The sequence below is a fragment of the Tamandua tetradactyla genome, chromosome 8, assembly GCF_023851605.1.
Source record: "Tamandua tetradactyla isolate mTamTet1 chromosome 8, mTamTet1.pri, whole genome shotgun sequence".
In the NCBI taxonomy this organism is placed as follows: Eukaryota; Metazoa; Chordata; class Mammalia; order Pilosa; family Myrmecophagidae; genus Tamandua; species Tamandua tetradactyla.
The window spans coordinates 90,447,805-90,472,074 of NC_135334.1; the positions used below are offsets into that span (position 1 = coordinate 90,447,805).

The 24,270-nt window shown below is 44.3% G+C and overlaps 1 protein-coding gene across 4 annotated transcripts; it reads left to right on the top strand.

Annotated features, from left to right (window-relative positions):
• Positions 1-5,731: 5,731 nt before the first annotated feature.
• CALCB (calcitonin related polypeptide beta) lies at positions 5,732-10,756 on the top strand. Of its 4 annotated transcripts, XM_077114076.1 has the most exons (5): positions 5,873-6,018; positions 7,018-7,112; positions 7,380-7,517; positions 9,595-9,773; positions 10,313-10,756. In XM_077114076.1, the coding sequence occupies exons 1-4, from the start codon at positions 5,926-5,928 to the stop codon at positions 9,752-9,754; spliced, it is 486 nt and encodes a 161-aa protein (XP_076970191.1). In that variant the 5' UTR covers positions 5,873-5,925; the 3' UTR covers positions 9,755-9,773; positions 10,313-10,756. The 4 variants fall into 4 exon arrangements, with proteins under 4 accessions (XP_076970192.1, XP_076970191.1, XP_076970189.1 ...); XM_077114077.1 differs by lacking the exons at positions 5,873-6,018; positions 9,595-9,773; positions 10,313-10,756 and adding exons at positions 5,732-5,866; positions 8,433-8,939; XM_077114074.1 differs by lacking the exons at positions 9,595-9,773; positions 10,313-10,756 and adding an exon at positions 8,433-8,939 and having other exon boundaries at positions 5,895-6,018.
• Positions 10,757-24,270: the final 13,514 nt, after the last annotated feature.

Below are 24,270 nucleotides of genomic sequence, written 5' to 3' on the forward strand. Positions count from 1 at the left end.
CAGAAATAAGTTTCATAGGGGTGAACCCCAAATCAAGGGCTCAACCTATTGAATTGGTTGCCTCCACTGCTTGTGAGAATATCAGGAGTTCCCCAGATGTGGAAGTTTAATATTTCCTCTTTTCTCCCCAGAAGTCCCTCAAGGGGACTTTGCAAATACTTTTTTTATTCTCTGCCTAAATTACTCTAGGATGTATCGGGGCATCACATTAACCTGTACAAACCAACAAGATCTCAGGCCTCAAGGTAGGTAGGTCTTAATCCTCTAACTGGAGTCCTTTATAGAAGGATAAAAAACACACAGAAAAAGCCCAGAGAACTTAGAGAAATGCCCTCAGAGAAGCTAGGAGAGGACCCACAGAAGCTCAGAGAGGAAGCCACTGGAACCAGAAGCTGAAAGCAATGAGATCCAGGAGTGAAGGACCAGCAGATGCCAGCCATGTGCTTTCCCATGTGACAGAGATGTCCCAGATACCAGAAACCTTTCTCCAGAGTCTAGGTATCACCATGTTGATGCCTTGAGTTGGATATTTTCATGGCCAAAGAACTGTAAATTGTGAGTTAATAAATCCCCATTGTAAAAGCCAACCCATCTATGGTATATTGCGTTTCAGCAGCTTTTAGCAAACTGAAACAGGTAGGAAAAACCATCAAGAAGTAATGACCCTGGAAAAGTTCAGGGTTCATGAGTACCTCTATGGGTGGGTTATGGGATGCGCTGAAAATAGGAGTGATTTTAGACTTTTAAAAGGGGCAGGTAGACCCAGAATCTCCTATTAAATCCTTTGCAGTCTAATGTCTATACTTCTTGGGTTTCAGAAAAAAAGGATTACCTTCTGAAGGAAACTGAGAGGCTGTGGATTTAGGGACACCAACCAGAGCTGAGGGTGCAAGTGATGTACAATAATGAAAGTCTTCATAATGAGGGTAAGACTCTCTGCCTTCCTCACTCATTAGGCTTAGATTCCATCTCACTTCGCTTTCCTACCCCCACCTGCTGCTCAACGCAGGTCATCGGAGAACTCTTTTAGGGCAAACCAGGGATAGCATGGATTGCTAAACACCCCAGAAGCCAGGAGAGAGAAGCATGGCACTGGATTCTTCCCTGTAGGAGGAAGCATGACCCTGCCAACAACTTGATTTTGGACTTCTAGCCTCCAGAACTGTGACACAACACATTTCTGTTGTTTTAAGTCCACTAGTCTGTGGCACTTTGTTACAGCAGCCCTGGAAACCTAAGGCACTATATAGCCTCAGGAAGCAAAGAGAATTGTTTCATTCAAGTAAAAAGAGGAGTTCATAAGAAGTAACTTTCAATTAAAAAAAAAGAGTTCTTGGAGATGAAAATTATAATCACAAGAATTAAATAATAATATAAAATTTGAAAGAGAAACAATTTTTAAAAAACTACCAGAAAGCAGAACAAAAGAAAAAACTAAGAGGAGGAAATGATCAAATATACAAACAAAAAAATAATTTCCCTGAAGTGAAGGATATAGTACGTTTTCAGGTTGAAAGTACTTTCTTAGTACTCAGAACAAATATACAACACATGTACCAAGGGATATTATTGTGAAATTTAGATAAATTTGGTGGTAAGAGAAGATTCTGAAAGGTTCCAGAGAGAGAGAGAGAGAGAAAATTTCATAGGAAATGAGAACAAAACAGCAGAAACAACAAAAAAGGAAATGGGTTTCTCAACAGTAGCATTGGAAATGGAAGACAATGGGGAGACTTGCAAAATCCTCGGTGAAAAGTATTTCTAACCTAGAATTCTACTTCCAGAATAATCTATCAGTCATATAATAGTGAATGCACTTCACCTGGTTATGTATTTAATAAATAAAACAAACAAGTCCCATTATTTGTAGACCACATAGTTGTGTTCTATCAAGTCACTACAAATATTGAATCAATGAATACTGAACCATTGTTCATAGAGGAAACATAGGGATAGGTTCCTATAAGCTTCTGGTTACATTTTCATCAGTGATCAATGCATAACCTTATTTTTATGTGTGTGTTTAAAGACACCTTATTTAAGATACACTGTTGATTCACTTACATTGTACTTACGGCCAGCGGCATTATAACTCATGCCTGAACGAAGCTTATCTAACACACCTATTTTTCCATAGGGCACTTGTTTAACAAGTGTTTGTTTTCCCCGTAAGGCACATCTATCTTTCTGTGCTTAATAACACTAGATAGCACTTCAACACCATGCGTGGGGGCCATTTTAAACAGCAAAATCAGCAACAAAGACTACAAAATGTACAGAAAATGTGGCATTGATGTGACACTAATTAACAGTGGAAAGGTCACTGGTTTACAGCATGAAAGTTGAAACAAGGCAGAGCAATTGTCTTCTTCAACCTCAGCTAGGACCTTGAGTATCTGCTGATTCAAAATTTTCACTGCTCTGAACATATCCTCTAACGATGCTGAAATCATTCGCTAGTATTGATTCTGGGGTTGCAAATACATTTTAGCGAACAGGCTAACTCACAAATATGGAATCTGCAAATAATGAGGATTGACTACAGTTCATATTACCAACTTGAGAGGATTTGAGTAGAGTAGGATGGTGGTAGGAGTTTTATATAAAGACTGTAATATACACTGGGAAGGCAGAAGTTTTTGTTTTGCTGAATTCCAAGCACTTAGAAGAATATCTGGCACATGGTGGACTCTCAATAAATATTTGTTGAATGAATGAAACATTCTCTTGAGGAATATTTCTTCTAGGAAATTTGTAAAGAAAACAGAGTAGCATAATACATCAAAATCTCCACAAACTATATTCTATAGAACCTGCTTCTCTCAAATTTTGAGACTATCATTTTCAAATTTTAAAACTAAATGATATAAATATTTAAACTGAGCATGAGAATACGAGAAGATTTAAAAGCCAAAGATATTTTGGGGAAACTATTTTGTAAAGCCTTATGTTAGGTTGACTGGGGATGCCTCGAAGCTCAGAACAGTTCTAGGGAAATGAGGATATGATTTTCTCAATTTAGAAAGCAAATTATTTTATTGACATTTCCTCCCATTCATTTACTAATATGGGCTCCTTTACAAGGAGGGCTAAGGAAAACTGCCTTGATTTACTATTCAAGCTGGTGCACTCTCTAAGAGAAGCACTCAGTTCTTTCCTCACATTAGATTCCACAAAGTTGTCACCAGGACACCAATTCCTTTTAATAAATAAAAAGAGGCATGTTTTTGGTTCAACCATATGCTCTTTCATCTAATGCAACTAATTTAGGTATCCAGCCCAATTCCACTTGGATGCGAATTTACTGCTGATGGGTATTTAGATTGTCTTAGGGTAATGAACCCATGGAGCTGTTCCTGGTTCACCCTCAGGCTCTCATCCTTTCGCTGAGCATTTGCTGGGCGCCTGTTATCAGACACTGTTCGGACATGAGCCGGAGAAGATCACGCCAAATAATGTTGCGTGCCCAGAGTTAAAATGGCAGGTCCCATCTGGCACCCCAGAACATAACTAACCTGAATCGGGTATATTTGTATTAAGATTGCGAAACTTCTCTTTGGGGCTGGTGAGCACTGTCTCTGATCAGGGAGCAGGGATCCGAGTCCACCGGCCTTTGTGGAATCTAGTGAGGACTCTGCCCGAGGCAGGAGCTGTGAATTGTGCGGCACCAAGCCTGTGTAGCTGAAGGCGCAACCCAGAATTGCGCTCCGCACGGTTACAATGCACCTTCCTAATCCAATCCTTCAGAGAAGTCCTAGCGTCACAGACCTTATTTCTGGAGAAAGTCCCGGTTTTCATTCCATAGCCTTGGAGTTCAGTGGCCCCAGATTCATATTTTTGGGCCCCTAGGAAGGCCAAACACCAACCGGGTTCTCCCTGTGCAGTCGTCCTGCTCCCTGGGCTTTGCGCGCTATTGAAGACTGTCAGGCTAGCTCTACCTTGGAGCTCCACGGTCTGGGGCCTTTCATACATTCTCCCTCACCCTCATCCCTCTGCTACTTCTCCGTGCTCCCAGAGCCTTGTGGAAAGTGGTGCTGCCCGGAGCTGCAGGGGCGAGCCACAGTCTCTGCCAAGGGATTGGAGACAGGTGGACGTGGTCTGGGTGTAAGCCGCAAAGGCCTCAGGCAGGGAGCGCTTTTCCAACAGCGCCTGTTTACCAGGCAGCCCCTCTCCCAGGTCAGAATTCGGGAGAGAGACCCAGAAGTCTCCTCTCGGATTTGCAGTGCTTTAGGAGGAAGGGCGCCCAAGTGAAGGCCATCTCTGTGTCCCTGGTTACAACCCTAAAGCGAGCCCAACGAGGTGGGTGCAGAGAGACCTTTCCAATTTACCGGAACAATCCCCAAGAGAGGAACAGTTTCTGGTGTAGGATTACAGAGGTCCTAGAATCCTTGGAGACCTGAACCATGCCCTGCCTGCCACAGTCCCAAACCGCATTTTTGGTGCTGCACCGTCTTCGCAGGGAAGGGGACTTCTCCTGGAGGCCCTACCTTCGTGCACTCTGCACGCCAAGATTGCAAAGGTAAGAGAGTCGCTGAAGTCCGCGGTCGGGATTTTTTTTTTTTTTTGGGGGGGGAGGGTGCTCCTTGGAGTCTCAATTGTTTGCTCCACAGCAGATCCTGCGGCTAATAGTCCCCAAGGTCTTGCCCCTGAGATCTCCGGAGCTCCTTTCTGACCCACAGAAACAGTGCTCACCAGCCTTGGGGATCCCTGGCGCCTCTGGCTTCGCTCCCTTCCCAGTAGCCCCAGCGTGGCTTTTCGAGCCCTCCCTCTTCTCGCCCAAGAAGGGCCGATGGCAGCATTTGGGGGCACAGCTGGGGGGGCCGCCAAATAGCGCGCAGAGCCAGCAGAGAGGTACTCCCTCTCGTCCTCCCTACACGCACTAGCTCTCTCGTGTCCCTTAGGCCAGTATGCGGGTCTATCTCTCCATCACCCGGGACCTGCGAGCCGCGGCAGCACCGACTCGGAGAACCCGGCTTTCCTAAAGCACAAGAAGGGAGAGGCTGTGTCCGTGGGTTGGATGTGTGTCCGTGCGTATGGATGTGTGTATGCGTGTGCGCACGTGGTCGCCGGCGTGTGCGCCTCTGGGTGTGAAACGTGTTTCCGGGAGCTGACACGCGTGGGAGAGCTCTCGGGTTTGGGCGCGGAGGGTCTGTGTTTCCACGCGCGCACCAGTTTACGAGCGGCTGGTGAGGTCGCGTGGGGTTTCAGCTCTCTACGGGGGTGCTAGTGGGGGTGCGAGAGTCAGCGTGCGTGGCGGCGGGGTGGGGAGGGGTCCAGGTGTGGCGTGCGTGACTGCGGGCCAGGCTGGAGCACCCGACGTGGACCCCCTCACCCCCCCCCCTTCCTAAACTATTTCAGCTGAAATCCCTTTAGAACCGGGACTACGAGTCAACCTCCCTGGGGATGTAGGCTACCAGATCGGGGTGTCGCAGTGACAGAAGTGGGGTGCGAGATCTGGATGAGGAGCCCGGGAGGTGAGAAACGCTCTGTCCCTGCACTGTCTGTGACGCCAAGTTCTTCCCTACTAGCCCCCACTTTCTGGATGGAGTTCTAAAGCTCTTCGTCCTCTCTCAAGCTCTCCCTCTCCCGGAGCGGTGACCTCAATGCAAACGATAGTGGGAGCAAATGGCCCCCACCCTGGTGAGCGCGTGCGGGAAGTGCGAGCAATGACGCAACGGAAGCTCGGTCGGTCCTCTGATTGGCTGGTCCTGCTCACTTTGGATTGGCCACGCGAGCTCGTGGGATCCCCCTCCCGCTATCGCTGGAATAAGAGCCCAGGGCTCCCGGGGGAAGGCGCCCGCAGCGAGCGTTGTGTCTATCGCCGGTGGATCTGCCCCTTGCGCTTCCCGGAAACGCGCATCGCTAGGTGAGGAGCTTTCGATTCCACTTTCTCCAGCAGTCCTCCGCCCAGTCTGCTCTCTCTCAATGCCTGCCGCTCGCCTGCCTCTTCTCCGCATACTGCGCCTGACCTGCGGCGGGATGGTCTTAGTCACGCGTCTCTGCCGGGCTCGCGTGAAGGTGGGCGGTTGGGCTGTTTCCCGCAGTTTCTCCCAACGAGCGCTGGTGGAACCCTGGGCTCAGGGCTCCAGCTGGAAGCTCCACGAGCCCAAGAAGGCGGGTTTGCGGACCCTGCGTCAGTACCAGTCGGCTCGCAGGGTCCTGCCGGAGTTTGATTTGGGTGCCCTGCTGCCCCAGTTTTGGTCTTTGGTGTCCTGTGCCATCTGTGTCCTCAGGGATCACGTTTGGTTCCTGGGACGATGGAGTACTGAGCCTGCCTCAGAGGCGCCTCCAGGTGGCGGGCGTCCCGGGTACCCCGGACCCGGACCTGCGGCAGTATGGTCGGCGGACCAGGATGCTGCGCTCTCCTCGCAGTGCCGGCACTCGGCGCCTGCTGTTAAACCGCGCTCCACGCGAGCCCCGCGGTTCCCGCAGAGCTCCAGGCACCTGTCACTGGCACGTTTAATCCCTCCGCTTTTCCCTCCTCAATCCAGACTCGTAGGCTGAGAGATCAGCGCTACTTTCCAATCTACCCTTCCCTTCTTCCCCTCCCACGTGTTGTCCAGAAGTCCAGCAGAGGGGTTAGTGGTCCTAGATTTTCCAGTCCCTGGGAATACAGGCGCATTGGGAGATGAATCTGCGGCAGTGTGGGTCCGCTGTTGGTCTCTGCATAATCAAGTTTTGGCATAACGTGTAGGTGCTTGCGCGAGCGTGCGCACGCGCGCGTGTATGTGTGTGTCTGTCTTATAGACCAGAACCCCTTTCCGGCCAAGCCTCCACCCCCCTCTCCTTCCACCCTCACAGGTCACCTGTTTCTGGTCTACCATGCCGTTCTGAAATGTTTCTTTTGGGCTTCACAGCAGTGTATTCGGCCAAAGAACCAACAGAGACATAGGGAGCTGGTGTATTCTGCTGAGGTCACACAGCGGTTGAGCCAGAGGCAGGATTAAAACCTAAGTCTCTTGTCTCTCGGGGAGTGCTTGGCCTGGTGCAATGGTAAAGTCATTCTCTTTTTTACAGAGAGGCGTCATGGGCTTCCGGAAGTTCTCCCCACTCCTGGCTCTCAGCATCTTGGTCCTGTGCCAGGTGGGCAGCCTCCAGGCAGCACCATACAGGTGAGACAGCCCTGGAGGGAGCGCAGTCCCTTCCCACTGCCCCTGGATTAGACAGTTCTGTGCCTGTGGGGTCTCAGCGATGTGGCTGTCGGTGATTCCGCGCGGACACTGATCAGATGGACACTGATTTACTGCACTGCCTACCTGTGACTCAAAACAGCCAGCTCCTCCGGGGAAGTCACAGGGGTCAGGGACTTGGCTGCTTACCCTGGAGAGGAGGCAGACGGGGGCCCGAAGGCCGGCATTGTGTTGGCTTCCCTTCCCCAGGTCTGCCTTGGAGAGCAGCGCAGACAAGACCGCCCTGAGGGAGGACGAAGCGCGCCTCCTGCTGGCCTCAGTGGTGAAGGACTATGCGCAGATGAAGGCCAGGGAGCTGGAGCAGGAGCAGGAGACTGAGGGCTCCAGGTAAGGCTCCCGACTCACCTGACCTGTCCAGCACAGTCTCCCCCCTTTCTAGCATACCCAGGAACATGGATCCTGAGAGGTAAGAGAGAATATAACTGGCCAGGAAACCAGCAGGCTGTTGTGGTTCATGAGGAGCTGGGGCCCAGGTGTTCTTAGGCTCCACTTTGAAGAGGCCCAGCTGCAGCTTGAGGGACTGTAGTTAGACCACATAAAAAATGCGACTTTGAAGGCTCTACGAAATGAAATGGGAAGGTGTGTAATTGCTTACTCTGGGGATCCTGCAAGAGCACTCAGCACTGAAGGTAAGTACAAAGCGAGGGGCTGACCTGGTATATATCAGGAGGTTTGAGAAATGTGGCCCCACCTGGTTAACCTGCAGACATGTTCTTTCATACCTGAAAGAGCCTTCACTTCATATTTGCAAGGTGGGGTCAGATAGAGTGGTGTCTAACGTAGGTCTGGGCCGTTAAATGTATATGATCTGCCTGCTGCCCTGGAGCATCTGTGGAGATGTGCATGTTGTCACTGGCCAGAGAGAGCACCCCTCCTCACCTCACCTCCCTGTGTACCCTGAGTTTGAAGCAGAGACCACCACTCCCCTGGCCCCAGTTCTGTGCAGGCAGAGGCATGTGTTGCATAGAACTCCCTCTGCAGAGCATGAAGGACTGAGCAGCATGTGGAATGATGGGAAATGTTACACCTTCTCCACCCCAGCCTTTCCCCAATCCAATCCCAACCTGCAGACTGGTCTAATCTACCCCTGTGCTCTCCTGATGGAGGAGGTGTGAGTTGCCCACCTGCTGCTCCTCCTGCTCCTTCTTCAAGTGCTCCCTCCCTGGTCTAACCCTCTGTGTGACCACCCGGGGAGGGCAGACCCTGGTGCATGGCACTGTCTGGCATGTCTTTTCCCTGCAGCCTGGAAAACTCCAGATCTAAGCGGTGTGGTAATCTGAGTACCTGTGTCCTGGGCACACACTCGCAGGACCTCAACAGCTTTCTTTCATCCTCTGGCATTGACTTCAGGGCGGAAACACCCGGCAAGAAAAGGAACACATCCAGCGACTTGGAGAGTGATGACTATTCCCACTTTGGGATGTCCCAGGATGCCAACTGAACTTCTCCTATTCCTTCCTGATTTCCTTTCGTACTTCCATTCATGAACTTGATGCATGTAGAGTGCTTCTGGGTGCTCTTCAAGCTGGTACTGGTAGCTTTGCTTATGTCTGAGAGTTTGAAGGACCTCAGGATGGAAGGAGAGAGAGAGAGAACTGAGCTCATAGTGGTTTAGAGATCGAGGAGAATGAGGGCAAATTATTGAGGATTTCTTGACAGAATCCCTCAATTCCTGCTTCTGAATGTACCAAAATGAGCACATCCCTCATGCCTCATCATTTGGTGAATAAACTTATTTTTCTAAAAGGATCTGAGCTGTGGTGGTCATTGGTGTGACCCATATCCAAGGCTCGCTTAGGGCCATGTCCTGGTGCTATGCTTAGAAGTAGCCATGTGCTCAGGGTAAACAGGAGTTGGGCTTGGCGGGTGATCCTTGTGGACCAGCTGAAGCATCAAGAACAACGTACTAAGGAGCAGGTAGGTACTTCTAGTAGAGGATGCTGCAGCCCTGTTTTCAGAGATTCCTCCAGGTAACACTTTAGGGAATTTTAATTGTTCCCGTGGAGATTTTGTTGGTGCTTGTGTATGGATGGGTTCAAGCCTTATACATTTCCTATGTGTCTCGGGATGGGGCTGTGTCTTTGCTGACTACTCCTTCCTTACCCCAAAGGGCCTGTGTGTAGGGAATGACAAATGCAGGGTTTCAGCATAAGCCCCATGACTTCGAACTGGGTTTTCTGGATCCATCTCGGAGAAGGGGTCTTGGCAAAGGCTGCTAGGCCATTTTCCCTATAATCTTTAATGATTGCATTTAGAAGAAACACTCATGTTAAGTGGTGTGGGGAAGATCTGCAGTTCTCTGTATGGATGTCCCATGGGGCAGGCTCTTCTTGCCCCCACTCCCATCCACTCCCCCGCCCCTGAACTCTCAGCGACAGGCTTCTCTCCTTCTTCCTGATTTCAGCGTTACTGCCCAGAAGAGAGCCTGCAACACTGCCACCTGCGTGACCCACCGGCTGGCAGGCCTGCTGAGCAGATCGGGGGGCGTGGTGAAGAGCAACTTCGTGCCCACCGACGTGGGTGCCAAGGCCTTCGGCCGACGCCGCAGGGACCTACGGACCTGAGTCTCTGTCCAGGAGGAAGGTGACTGCTAATGTATTCTGGGAGCCGGGAGGGAAGGGGCTTTGGAGTTGAAGACCCACATTTTGAAGAACCACTGGTTGGTTCTTGAGTTCCCTTTTTTGCAGGCACATTCTTCCTCCTGAGGTGAATCCTTCTAGAACTGAGTTTGAAGGACAGAGCACTAGGAAAGGTGGCAGGGTTGCAGTGTCCGCTTTCTGAGAAGAGAAATGAAAAAGAGGAAGAACTTCCTGGATGCAGAAAGGGAGGGGCCTGCACACGTGTACAGGGGCCACTCCTCATCAGCAAGCTGGGGTTCAGAAAGGGCTCAGGCCTGGATCAGTGTTCAGGCCAGAGGCCGTAATCATACTACTGCTAACTCTGATGATAGTTGGATTGTTTTTATCTTCATTTGCCTTACAAAGCCTGCTTATGGCTTATATACATAGTTTGCAAATGCTGTTTCGTTAAAGAAGAGCTTCTGTGAATTTCTTGTTCTTTTCGAGTAGTAATTGTAATTATTCCATTCTCCTCCTTCTCCTCCTCCTCCTTTTTGGTCTCAGGTTACCATGAAGCTGAACTCAGCACTTCTGTTAATTTCTGTTGGCAACTTGGTGAAAGGCCCCATGGAAGACACTTGTCTGCATCCTAATAGATACTGGAAAAAAGCACCTTTTGTCATTTGGAAAGGATGATACAAGGCAAAATAAGCTAACTCCATATTTGTTCTGTATCATTTTTATATTTAATCCTATGTCCAGCAAATGTGATGGCATCTCTCATGCTTATCTGGCCGCAGACTGGTTCTTTGAGAGCCATCCTATGGATCTTGGCAGCTCTGCCAAACCTTAGAGGAATGTGAAATCACTGCCTCTTGTGGCCTCTAGTAACAGAAATGGTGATGCTGTGCCTTGTGTGAGAATGGGATTGTATAATTTAAGGAGATGCCAATATTGTGCCATTTGTGAAGTTCATCAAGATTAAAAGCATATTTTGGATACATTTTATTCAAGTCCTTGGTGGTTCATTTTAACTTGTTATATAACAACAATAATAATACTAGCTAACATTCACTGAGTGCTTATTATGAGCCAGATGATGTTCTACGCATGTGCTTTATACTTGATAATTCATTTAATCTTCTCGCTGAGCCTACGGAGGTAGATACACTCATTATTTCCATGTAACATCTGGGGAAATTGAAGCATGGGGAAGAGAAGTCCAAGGTCACACACCTAGGCAGTCAATGCTTAAGACTGGGTGACTGTTTCCAGAGTATACAGTTGAAACTATTGTGCCATATGCTTCTCAACAGTGGCTCCTCATGTTTTCCAGAGACCTGTGAGCTTTTCTTTGACTTAGCTGCCTCACATGCTAGACCTTCAGATTTTGGAGACGCTTGGAAAATTTTAAACTTAGAAGCAATGTAGTCTTTATATAATATAATGAAGGCTTTTACCTCTTAGTAGGTATCAATAATAAGCAATTGATGGTCAATTTTGTTATAGCTGTATCCCCTCCACTGCCTTTCCCCTTTTGGTGTATTATAGCAATACATACATTTTCACCATGTGTCTCTAAGTGGAAAGGACCCTTACAATAAACACACTGCCAATTGACATCTGAAATAAATTAATTTGTTATTAAATATTCATATGACATATCCAGTCATGGTTCAAATCCCCCGGTTATCTTATATAGTTCATAAATAAAATGAGGTTTCAAATTAGGTCCTTCCATTGCTATTAGTTGATATCTTTTAAGACTCTTCTACTCTAGAGGCTTTTTTATCTTCTCCCCTTGCAATTTATTTGTTGGAGAGACCACTTTTTTTTTAATTTCAGTAGACCATCTCACATTCTGGATTCTGATGATTGTATCCCTGTAGTGAGGTTTAACAGATTCCTACATCTTCTGTATTTTCTGTGAACTGGTAGTTAGATCTAGAATGAGTGACAGGGAAGAGAAGTAGGAAATGAAAACCGAGAGGTAATGGGGACATGAAATCCTTTAGGACTTATAGGGCATAGGAGACAGACTTTTAGTCAATGAAGTTCTAGTCAGGAAAACAGAAACCACAACTTAAATAATTTAATATAAAGAATTGGCTAAACAGTTATTAGAGTACTGAAAAGGCCAAAGAGAATAGGAACTCTCACAGGGTTAGAAATCATAAGAAGTAGCTACCATCCACAGGGACACAGGAACAAAAGGAAGAACTGGGCTGATCAGAATCTAGAAACTTGGAGAAAGATTCTCAGATCACTGAGAAGAGGGGTTGGCTGATGCTGGGTCTCCGAGGGGGCACAAGACTGTACAAGAGTACAGAAAGGCAAAACAAATCAGGAAACTAGAACCAACTTCACTCCCAGAGTCAAGAAGCACTGAGAAACAGAAATCACAGCTGGAAGGGATAAGTCTCCTTTTAGTACCTCCAGTTGGCAAAGTCTAATGGGAAGCCAGTTTGGGAATGGAAAATGTGGTTTGCAGAGTTCCAGTACGGTCTTTTCCCTAAAACATTTAATTTTAAATTCACATTCTGTAAAATTAATTCTTTTTGGTGTACAGTTCTATGAGTTTTGACAAAGTCATGTAATTACCAACATAACAAAGATACAAAATGGTTCCATCATTCCCCCAGATATCCTATGCTTCCTCTTTGCAGCGATTGCCACTCAACACCCAACCCTTGGTAACAACTGTTTTTTTCTGTTCTTTGTCCCTATAGGTTTTCATTTTCCAGAATTTCATGTAAATGAAATCAGTATGTAGTCTTTGGGGTTTGACTTCTTTTACTTAGAATAATGCATCTGACATTTATCCATGTTTTTGCATGTGTGGGTAGTTTGCTGCTTCTTATTCCTGAGTGTATTAAATTATATGACTGTGCCACAGATGGTTTATCCATAAACCCATTGAGGGATGCCTGGGTTATTTCCAGTTTTGGGTGCTTATGAATACAGCTGTTATAAGTATCTTTGTCCAGTTTTTTAAACTTTTTATTTTGAAATACTTTCAAACTTACAAGGCAGTTACCAAAATAATACAAACCCCGTTGAGAGAAACTCCAATATAACCCTCTCTCCCTAGATACCCACATCCACCAATTTTAACATTTTCCCGTTTCTTGTATCATTATATCTATCCATCCATCTATCTATCCATCCACTTATATGTCCATCTATTTCTTAATCTGTTTTCTGAACACCTGAATATAGGCTGAATACTTACTATACCATGTTATTTCTCCCAAGAATAAGGATATTCACTTATGCAAACACCTTAAATGCAGTTATCAAGTTCAAGAAATGTTTACTGATATAAAGCTTAAGTCTATATTCTAATTTTTCATATGTCTCAATAATGTCCTTTTGAGTCTTTTATTCCTTCTCATTAGATCCTGCACAGGATCATGAATTGCATTTAGTTGTAATTGACTCTCTAGTTGTTCTTTTTTACAGAACAAATATACAACACAGACTTCCCAACTCAACCACTCTCAAACATACCATTTTATGGGATTAACGCATTCACAGTATTGGGGTGCCCTCACTACCTTCCATTAATAAAACTTGCCCATCTCCCCAAACAGAAACCCTACATTCATTATGCATGAACTCCCTATTCTCCCTGCTCCCACCCCTGGCAGCCTATACTGTAATTTCTGTCTGGATGAGCATTCATATTCTCTGATATTTTCATTGTAGTTACCGTGGGGCTTAAATTTAACATCTCATTTAACTTGATAATAACTTAACTTGAATAGTATGCACAAACTATATCTGCTCTGCCCCTCTACCTTTTGTGGTTCTGGTCACAAATTACATGTATATACATTATGAGTTCAAAATCACTGATTTACCATTACCATTTATGCGTATACCTTTTAGATCCTGTAGGAAGGAAAGAGCAGAGTTACAATTGAAAAAGACAATAGTGCTGGCATTTTTATTTCCCCATGTTGTTATCTCTAGTGGAGATCTTTATTCTTTATGAAGCCTTGTTCTACTGTCTATTGTCCCTTCCTTTCAACCTGCAGAACTCTCTTGAGCATCTCTTGTAGGCCAATCCAGTAGTTATGTGTTGTTGTTTTTTTTTTAATCTGGGAATAACTTAATCTCTCTCTCCTTTTTGAGGGACAGTTTTTCCAGATATAGAATTTTTGGTTCCCGGTTTTTTGCTTTCAGCATTTTAAATGTCAACCCACTGCCTCTTGCTTTCATAGTTTCCAGTGAGAAATCCAAACTTAATCTTATTGAGACTTCCTTGTAGGTGACACATGGTTTCTCTCTTGTGGCTTTCAGAACTCTCTACTTTGGCATTTGTGCCAGTTTGAAAGGATGTATGTGCCCTAGAAAAGCCCTGCTTTAATCCTAATCCCATTTTGTAAAGGCAGCCATTTCTTATAATTCCTATCCAGTCCTGTATATTGGAAACTTTAATTAGCTTATCTCCATGGAAATGTGACTCAATCAGTGTGGGTATTAAACTTGCTAGGTTGAGACATGTCTCCACCCATTCCAGGTGGGTCTTGATTGGTTTTACTGGAATCCTTTAAAAGAAGAAGCACCTTGGAAGAAGCTAGGGAACGACAAGAGAGAAAGCCAGGATCTTCAGAGAGCAGAGAAAGACGACAGAACCACCAGAAAGCCACATCAGAGAACGCCACAGAACCATGAAGCAGAGTCCACCAGTCAGCCAGTGACTTTTGGAGATGAAGAAGGAAAATGCCTCCCAGGAAGCTTCATGAAATAGGAAGCCAGGAGAGAAAGCTAGCAGATGACACTGTGTTCACCATGTGCCTTTCCAGATGAGAGAGAATCCCTGACCATATTTGCCATGTGCCTTTTCACTTGAGAGAGAAACCCTGAACTTCACTGGCTTTCTTGAACTAAGGTATCTTTCCCTGGATGCCTTAGATTGGACATTTCTATAAACTTGCTTTAATTGGGACATTTTCTCGGTCTTAGAACTGTAAACTAGCAACTTATTAAATTCCCCTTTTGAAAAGTCATTCCATTTCTAGTATATTGCTTCTGAAATATACCAGAAATTTCTAGTATTTCCCATTTCTAGTATAGTGCCTCTGAAAGGGGCACAGAGAATATTCAAAGTGATAATGGCTGGAAACTTCCAAAATTTAATAAAAGACATGACTATACACACAAATGGATCCATGCTAGGGCATATTATAATCAAACTTAGTCAAATCCTGTTCTAGTTTGCTAGCTCCAATCTTCTGTTAATATCCCTAGGGAATTTTTAATTGTTGTTGCTCTGATCTTCAGCTTTTTTTGCTTCTTTTTTTGAAATTTCCATCACTATATACTGATATTATATTCCTCTATCATTTCCTTGAGTCCCTTTAACTCTTCTTCCATGTTTTCATTTAGCTCATTCAGCATATTTAAGATGATTATTTAAAAAGTCCTTGAATGGTATGTACCAGGTCTGGGTCTTTCTTAATGATGGTATGATGGTTTCTAAGGCTTTTATCTTCTCCTTTGCCTGGGCCATTTCTTCCTGTTTCTTTGTATGTTTTGTAATCTTTTGTTGAAACCTAGGCATTTTGATTTTTTAATGTGCTATCATTGGAATTTAGACTGAGATGCCTATTCCTTAAAATTGTATCCAAGAGTGTTATGAAAACTTTCCTTGAATACCAGGAGCTAAAAAAAAGTAGGAGGAGGAAGAGAAGAAGGAGGAAGAAGAGGAGGAGGAATCAAGAAACACATTTCTCAGTTGTCATGGTTCATTTCATGTGTCAACTTGGCTAGATTATGGTGTTTGTTTGGTCAAGCTAGCACTGTCCTGATTGTTACTATGAAGGTATTTTGTGGACTTAAATCATTAGTCACTTGAGTGCATCTATGTCTGATTACATCTACAGTCAATAAAGGAGATTGCCTTCAGCAGTGAAAGAAGTACCATCCAATCAGTTTAAAGGGAGAACTGATGATTTCAGCAGAAATCTGATTTCAGAAAAAGAATTTCTATCTCTACTTCAGTCAGCCATCTTCTTCTGGAGAATTTATCAAAAACTTCATTGGAGTTGCCAATTTGTAGCCTGCCCTGCCAGTCCCCCTGCTCACATGAACCAATTTCAATAATAAATTTCATAATATTTGTATATACATATCTTATCAGTTGTATTTCTCTGGAGAACACTGACTAATACACCAGTCTTAGTCTTTGCAGATTGACCTGTCAGAGCTTACATATATAATGAGTTTAGGGAATAGCTTGAGACCAAAGCATAAGAGCCACCCTCGCCCTCTGTTCATATGTCTTGTCTTGGGCATAAGCCTGTGGCCCTAGAAATTCCCCTATTTACATAGATCCAAGTGTCCCTTCTTCCCTAGGAAAGAATTTCTTCATGGCCCTGGACACTGCACTGTATGTGCTGCAGCCAGCAATCCCTTTCCCCAGGCAGGCACGACATGACTCCTCTCCCACAGTGTTCTGTAGGACAGCTCTGTGAGCTGCCTTCTACATGCAGGGCAAGTTCTTGAATAGTGAGCCTGTGAGGAGCGTGCAGGTTCTGCTCTCGGATTGTCACCAGACAGACTGGGCCAGACATACATGCCCCCAGTATGTGTGTGAGAGTTACTCTGCTCGCTCTGGAACTGGAACCAGGGACCTGCACTGGGACCACCGGCTGGCTCTGTGGTAAGCTAGTAAAGGGTGGGAGAAGGACCAGCAAGAATGCCAGGAGAGCCTTCTGCTTTTAAGTTGACTTTTACTTGATTTGCACTTGCCTTGTTATTGTGATCTTTTATCCGCTTTCTGGAGCTTTGAGAAAAAGCATTTCTGGCAGATCTTGCTGACTGTTCAGAACTTCTGGGAGGGACAGAGCCCTGAAGCTACTCACTCCTTCTTGATCTGGGAGGAACTCTATGTATAATTTTTTGTGTGAAGTGTAATGGGGTGAATGATGGCCCCCCAAAAGTTACATAACTACATCCTGGACCTGTGAATGTTACCATATTGAGAAAAAGGGTTATTTGCAGATGTAAGTTAAGGATTGGAATGATCTCCTCCAGAGTGATGATGTGGGCATGCCTAAATCCAAATGAGAAGTGTTCTTATAAGAGATAATGGAGGAGACAGACATAGAGGATAAGATGATGTGAAGACAGATATTGGAGTGATGTGGCCATAAGCCAAGGAAGCTGACAACCACCCAAAGCAAGAAGAGGTACGGAATGGATTCTCCTTTACAGTCTCTGTAGGGAGTGCAGCAGCACTTCTACCATCTTGATTTTAGACTTTTGGCCTCCAAAACTGTGAAAGCATACATGTCTGTTGTTGTAAGGCACCAGATTTGTATAATCTGCTAAGGGAGCCTTAGAAACCTCATATAAGGAGTATTACTTTCTTTTGGGTAAACACCTTGAAGTGGGATCACTGGGTCACATGGCAAGTTTACAAGAAACTAAACTGGTTTTCAAAGTGATGATACCACTTTGCACTGCTACAGACCAAATATGAGAATTCTAATTACAGCTCATCCTTGTCAGTATTTGCGATTGGCAGTTCCTTTTTTTTTTTTTTTTAATTTTAGCTACTCTAATAAGTGTGTGGTGGTATCACATTGTGATTTAATTTGCATTTCCCTTATGCCTTAGTTTGGCAAAGGTGCTATGACAAATATCATGTTTACCACAAATACCACAAAGGCACGATTACTGGGAGCCAAGGAACATTGGGGTCACTTGTAGGCTACTTACCATAGTGGATAAGGGGAGGACAAAGCTGGGAAATAGGGAAAAAACTAACAAACAAGTAATCAGAGGTGCTCCTGTGCCAGCAAAACTTCAGAAAAGATCACAAAACAGGAGCAGAGGTTTTCGCGCTGTTGTCACCGTGACGAATATGACCTCCAACCTTTCTCTGCTGTTGGGCACTTGCTCAGGATCCAGAGTCCTAGGAAAGAACCAAGCCCACCTCATCTGATTATGCCACCGCCTCCCCCTCACTGCCCCCATACTGTGCTGGGTCAGGGAAAGAGCAGAGCTACCCCATTCAGCTTCCACTGTGGAAGCTTTACCTTTCACCAAGACTGCACACAAATAGAGGATTTTCCAGATGGGAGGCCAGGGTATTAATATGGAAGATGGGCTTAAAGCTAGCTGGCCCCTCCCAAAGACAATATCCCTAGAGTCTTATAGGCTTGAGGGCCTTCAAGTGGCTAAAGCTATCTGTAGATCTCAGAGATCTATGCTGAATAATTAGATATTGGATTCAATGGAATTTGAAGGGGAGGTATTTGAAATCATCATAATATACAAAATATCTAGTGAGCACAGGACAAGAGGGCAAGAAAGAAAACTTAGACTGAAACTCTATTTAAGGGTTAGAAAAAGTTAAACTCATAGGTGCGGTCTCTTTTGTTGATTTCCCATTGTTTGAACCACAAACAGGAAATGGATCACTTGCAGCTAAGCCTTCTATACTGGTTATGTCTCTTAGTTCTCTTTTTCCACAAGTGCAATCTTCCTTAAGAGGCTGGGAGCTCCTAATAGGCAGGGGCTACGTTTCATTCTGCCTACCCCATCGTTCAGTGTTATGTTCTGTCCCTACAAAAGCTCAAGAAAAGCCTAGATATTAGCAGGAAGCTGTAGCAAATGTCTTCAGAGTCTCTTTGGAAGATAGCAATATTTTTATAATTCTAATATCAATCTGATGATCCTTAAGCACCCCTCAGATCCAAAGCTCTGGGACAATAGAAGTCAAGATACCTCGACCCATTACAGACAGACAGAATTCCTGGTAATTTTTATTTCTTATTAAATGTATATTGTGGATTAAGCTCTAGTTACAGCTAGTTGATGGCTATCTTTTCTTCTTAGATGGAAATGAAATGTTATAGGCCTTTGAGCCCTGGAAATGAGCTCTTAGTGGTAAAATTAGCCTTGGACCGAAAAGCAAGACTTTCCATTCCCTCTGTGTTTATTTTTCTGTTGTTCTTCAGCAGGGTTTGGTAAAATCTGTGAAAGTTCTGGACACTCAGCACAGTTTAGGGGCCTGGTTCTGATGAGCTAAAGCTATACAGGAGAAGCCATAGAGCCTGCTCCATAGGGCATTTGCAACGGGATGCTACTTGGGCTGTGCTGGCAGAGAGCTCCACAGGGCTCCTTTTCCATATCCCACTGAGCTCAACCAAGTCCTGCCTGGGACTTGAGTATTGCCTCGTCTATGTGGGCTTCCCCACGCCAGCCTGTGGTCACGTGTTCTTCCCCATTCCTCCTGGGACCCCAAATCTGAGCTGTATCTGCCGGAAAGTGTGCAAACCTCAGTCCAGGACGAAGGTCTGAGCTTCTCATCACTCAGTTTGCAGAACTACTAGCCAAAGGCCTACAAATTTCTCAAGGACCCATGACAATATTCGAAGTCCCTAAATATTGTATTGACTTCAAAACATGAAAATGGTGAAACAGATGAATAAATATTTATTTGAAAGTCTACATGTTCATTGGTCTATCCCAACTCAACTCTTACAAAACTGTATAGAAATTATATGTATTGTGAGATATATGTACATTTTAATGTGATATGTGGTGAGGATTTAACAAATAGAACTGCAGGAGCCTGGCAGCATCTTAAAACGCCCTGCCCCTTCCCAGTCTCTCCAGTTGGGCGCAAGGGAGCTTCGTGTTCACCAGAGGGCGCACCAAGCAGGGCTTAAAGTGAGTCGCTCAAATTCACCTCCAAGTCTCTCTGAATCTCGATTTTCCCGCTTGTAAATTTGGGATAACGACAAACAGGATCCCAAGCTGCGGCAGAGGTGGGGGAGCGGCTGGGGGAGGTGGCATTGCGAGTAGAAGTGGGAATCCCCGCCTTTTGACCCAGGGCTACGCTTCCTTCATCCTTTCCCGAGATTTGTAGTTTCAAAATGCTGCCTGAGCCCAGAGGAGGCTCCGAGCCCTCCTGGCTGGGGTAACGGGGTGGGTGAGGGCAAAATGGGGAAGCTTTTATGGAGGAATTAGTTTTAAACTGCATGTCTGAATGTCTGAGAGCGGGAAAGGCTTGTCTTTTAATTGAAACATTTTTCTAGTTGTAAAATAATATATACTCAATATTGAAAATTTAGAAAATATAAGATTCCCCCCTCCCCCCCGGGGAACGGGTGGTTCAGTGGTAGAATGTGTAAATAGTCTGGTGTATGCATTTTCTTTTTTCATCCTGTATGCATGTTTATAAATATGGTATCAGGCCAAACTGACTTCTTTGAAACCTGACTTTTTCAGTGTAAATCTTCCCATGTCATTTCATATTCTTCTACTGCATCATTTTAAATGTCTATTTCACATTCTGTTGGAAAACTATGCCAGAGTTTAATTAATCAATAAGTTATTTCCAGATTTTTATTATTATAAAAATGCTGTGATAATCATCTTTTTAGCAAAATCTTGCCAAATATCCATATTTATTTCCTTAGGAGGAATGCACACTTTGAAAGCTTTTTATACCCATTACTAAATAATCCTCTATTAAGGTTGTGCCATCCATGAATCAAATCCATCTTCCTTCTTCCCTCTCTCCCTCCCTCCCTTCTCCTTTTCTTTCTTCCTTTACCCAAATATCTATGAGGCCCTGATCTCACAGCCAGAAACTAAGCATGGAGAACTTTTTGGAGAAAGAAAACATGGTTCCTGCCTTCATGGAATTTAAAATTTAGCATAAGAAATGAATATTAATCAAAGATTCTTACAAACATTAAATTGCATCTGTGGTACTATGAAGGGGAGGGTGAAATTGCTGTGATAATAATTCCTAACACTTCTAGGGGGCTTGGAGTCTACCGGGCTTTGATTTGTGATAAATTATCACATGAAATCCTCACACCGGTGTGAGATGGGTACTCATTATCACCCCCAATATAGAGATGATGAAACTGAGGCACAGAGAAGTTAGCTTACAAGTTTATGAGAGGTGGTGCTGGGATTCAAAGCCCGGTGGTTCTTAACCACCAATGATACTGCCTCGTTATGCTATTTTCTAATAGGCAGACTTGACCCTGTCGGAGTGGTCTGGAAAAGTTCTGAATAAGTGTTACAAACTGCAGTCTAAAGGGAATGTGGTCACTATATTCTACCATTTATCTATTTATCTATATATTCCTTTTGTAGATAAAAGGTAAAATACTCTACGCACTGGTCTGCACGTTACTTTTTTCCCACTTAATACATGCTGGAGATTACTCTATAGCAGTATATAGGAATAGTGCTCATTTCGGGGGAATACTCCATTGTGAAGACGTGCTATAGTTTATTTTACCAGTCCTGACCAATATGAAGCTCTGGACTATTTTTAGATGGCTTTGCATCCTAGAGACCTGCATATCCAGCTTCTTGCTGGATAAGCACAATGAGGATGGCTCATTGGCGCAATCCAGGATCATCTTAATCTAGTGTGATATCATTTTTTACCTTTCCAAAAGTGGAATCGTAGAATCAAGAAGTTAATGTATATGTTGTTTTGCTATATGTAGGCAATTCTCCCTCATAGATGATGTACCATTTTACATTCCCATCGGCCACGTGTAAGAGTTCTTGTTTACTCCAGTCTCACCAAGTGGATATGTTGTCAAATTTCTGGATCAGCAGATGCAGGGGAAGATAGGGCAACATGAAAAACAGACAACAGAAACAGACTCATGAGTTCAAATGGGGGTGGGGGGGCATGGGGGGACTAACAGCCACGAAGAGAAATGTCAGCTCAATATGGGGAAATACTTTCTAACAATAAGAGCTCCCTAAAGTTTGGCTTCTAGGAAGTGATAAACTGCCTGTCATTGGAGGTGCTTAAGCAGAGGTCAGATGTTCATTCAGCAGACTGCACTAGAGAGGGTTTTAGCATCATTTGGCATCTGGACCAAGTACCTTGAATGGATGGAGAGAAATACACAACCACATGGATCGCTTCATTTTAAATCCAGGAATCCTTGAGCATGCACCTTACTTAAGTCTTTGTTGCTGCCAGGCAGCCATATTATGTGTCCCCAGTCCATTTACTTCCCTGTTTACTTCTAGATGTCTACTTCATTCCTTCTACAGTCTCTTCAAACCCCCAACACCTGTCCAACAGGCTCATTCATAGCTTCTGACCTTGCTTCCTACTTCACTGAGACAATGGAAGAAACCAGAAGACAGCCTCCACAGATTCCTACCTAAATATCTATCCATCTATTTGTACTCTGCTTTCCCACTGGGTGCCATAGATGAACTTTCCATGGTCTTGGCTAGAGCCATTTCTTCCATTTGTGTGCCAGATCCCATCCTCTTTCCACTACTCAAGGGCATTGCCTCAGCTATGCTTCATCTTTCCCTGACTCCATCTCCTACTACATTTCCTCTTGTTCATTCTGTTCTACCTTGCTTTTGCTCAAAGGTGCCAGGCACACTCATGCCTTACAGTTTTTGCAATAACTGCTTCCTTTTCTTGAAAATCTCTTCTTACAGATAACCATTTGCATAACATATAACCTCCTTGCTTCCATTTACACTAACTGGGTTAAAATAATGTTTAAATATATACTCATTACAAGAGGCATCTAAAATAGAAGACAGAAAGGATAAGAGTAAAGGAATGAAAAACAATATACCATGAAAACACTAACCAAAATAATGCCAGTGTACCTATGTTCTTTTTTTTCTCTAGGTACATGGTCCAGGAATCGAACCGGGGTCTCCCTCATGGAAGGTGAGCATTCTATCACTGAACCATGCTATATTCATTTTGAACCAAATTCTCTTTAAGGCAAAAAAGCATCATTAGAGATAATGAAGCTCACCTTATAATAAAAAATTTAAGTTTCCAGCAGGATGTAGCAATTCAGGATGTTTATACATTTAATATGACAGTAAGATATATAAAGCAAGAATATACATTATATTGGGATGTTTTAATATGCCTCTCATTAATCATCTCTTATGAGATTTTCTGTCTTAACTTCTCTCCATCACTAAACTGAATATCATGAGGTCAGAGACTCTGCCGTAATCATAGCTGTATCCTAAGTGATGTATGCAGTGCCAGACACAGGGTGGGCCTCCATTCATAAATGTTTTCTGGACTAAACTTCCTTCAGCAGTAGTGAGATCACTGTAAATTCTTAAGTAGCATATTTTTTCTTTGGAAATGCTCTTACTCGTAGAGCATTTATATTCTGAATTGAAACCTGTTCCCCTTTACTAATGGGGTTCAGGCATAGATGGATTCTGGAGAATTTCCTTCCAGTGTGAATAGGTATGCTTGAATTAAGATCTTTTGAACCAGGGTTGTTTTTTTTTTTTTCTTCTCATGGGCAGACACCAGGAATCGAAGAACCAGGGTGGTTTTAAGTGCTGAGAATTTAAAGCAGATATTTTTTTACTTTGCTACCCAATCCTGGGAAGGATCTTTTCTGGGCAATCATCCATTCATCCTTAATATATCTGGGGGCTGGAATGAAGGCTTTTCAATTACTCAAATTGTCATATTTCTCATCTCTTGGTGAAACTTTTCTGGAAGCTCATGTGGCAGCTGTTCTGTGTGTTGGTTAGCAGAGCCAATGCTCTTTCCTCTGTCTTTGGCAGGCCCATAGCTAAAGGCTGTAAATTTGGTTCTATCTAGATTATTACGGTAATTTAGAGGTTTTTTAAAGAGTTTAGTGCCTCTAAAGAAAACTTTAAATGAGAGGGAGTCTGGGGATTTAGAGAATTTCTGGGTCTTGTTTTTTTTTTCTCTAGGTACCATGCATCCCTGCCCCGCAGGCTCTGCAGCCTTCTCTCTCTGCCCTTTGTCTTCAGTCCACATCACTCAGCTTCCCCTGCCCTGGTTGGGTTCAGCCAATGGAGACACTGGCTGGAGATCAGGATGGGAACAGACAGAGGTTAGGGCATTTCTTCCTGACTTCCTCCTCGCTTTGGTGCCATCACAGATTCTATTGGGCAGCCTCTTTCATAGTTCCAGGGAGCACTGGTGAGCCATTTCTCCCCCTTGCCTCTCTAGGCTTAGAGGCAGTAACAGCTTCCCACAGCTGTCAGTCTCTGGGTGCCTCCAACTATTCTCTTTACCCTGACCCTAAATACCGCTTCATTAAATTGTCTTCCCAACCCCGTTTAAATGAACTTCATTTCCTTCTAGGATCTGCCTGGTCTATGAGAATACACATTTTGCCTGAAAGATGACCCCTTTCCTTAGTTTTTGATAAAAGCAATAAGAGAGAAACCTGGAACCCTTATCCTTATGTGAGCTCTTTCCCTTAACTTGTGGGCTTTCTCTCAGTGCTGTCTTCAATGAGGAGACATGGGAGGGGGTACAGATTAGTATAATTTTTATTTGTGAGCAACAGGTGAAAAAACAAAGCCATCTTAAGGAGGGGGGAAAAATAGAAGAACTTCTAGGACAGGGAAGCTGTGCTCTGCTTTGGGACCCCTCTCAGACATGGGTCCAGACTTTGTCCTCATTAGGTTTGGCATGTGCACATCGCTCTCACTGGCTTCATTGCAAAGGTATGTTTTTCATTGGAAATGAA

Coding starts and splice junctions, on each gene's coding strand:
- CALCB (XM_077114074.1), top strand. CDS start 5,926: ATGCCTGCCGCTCGCCTGCCTCTTCTCCGCATACTGCGCCTGACCTGC. Junction 7,113..7,379: donor CTCCAGGCAGCACCATACAG/GTGAGACAGCCC, acceptor TCCCTTCCCCAG/GTCTGCCTTGGAGAGCAGCG. Junction 7,518..8,432: donor CAGGAGACTGAGGGCTCCAG/GTAAGGCTCCCG, acceptor TTTTCCCTGCAG/CCTGGAAAACTCCAGATCTA.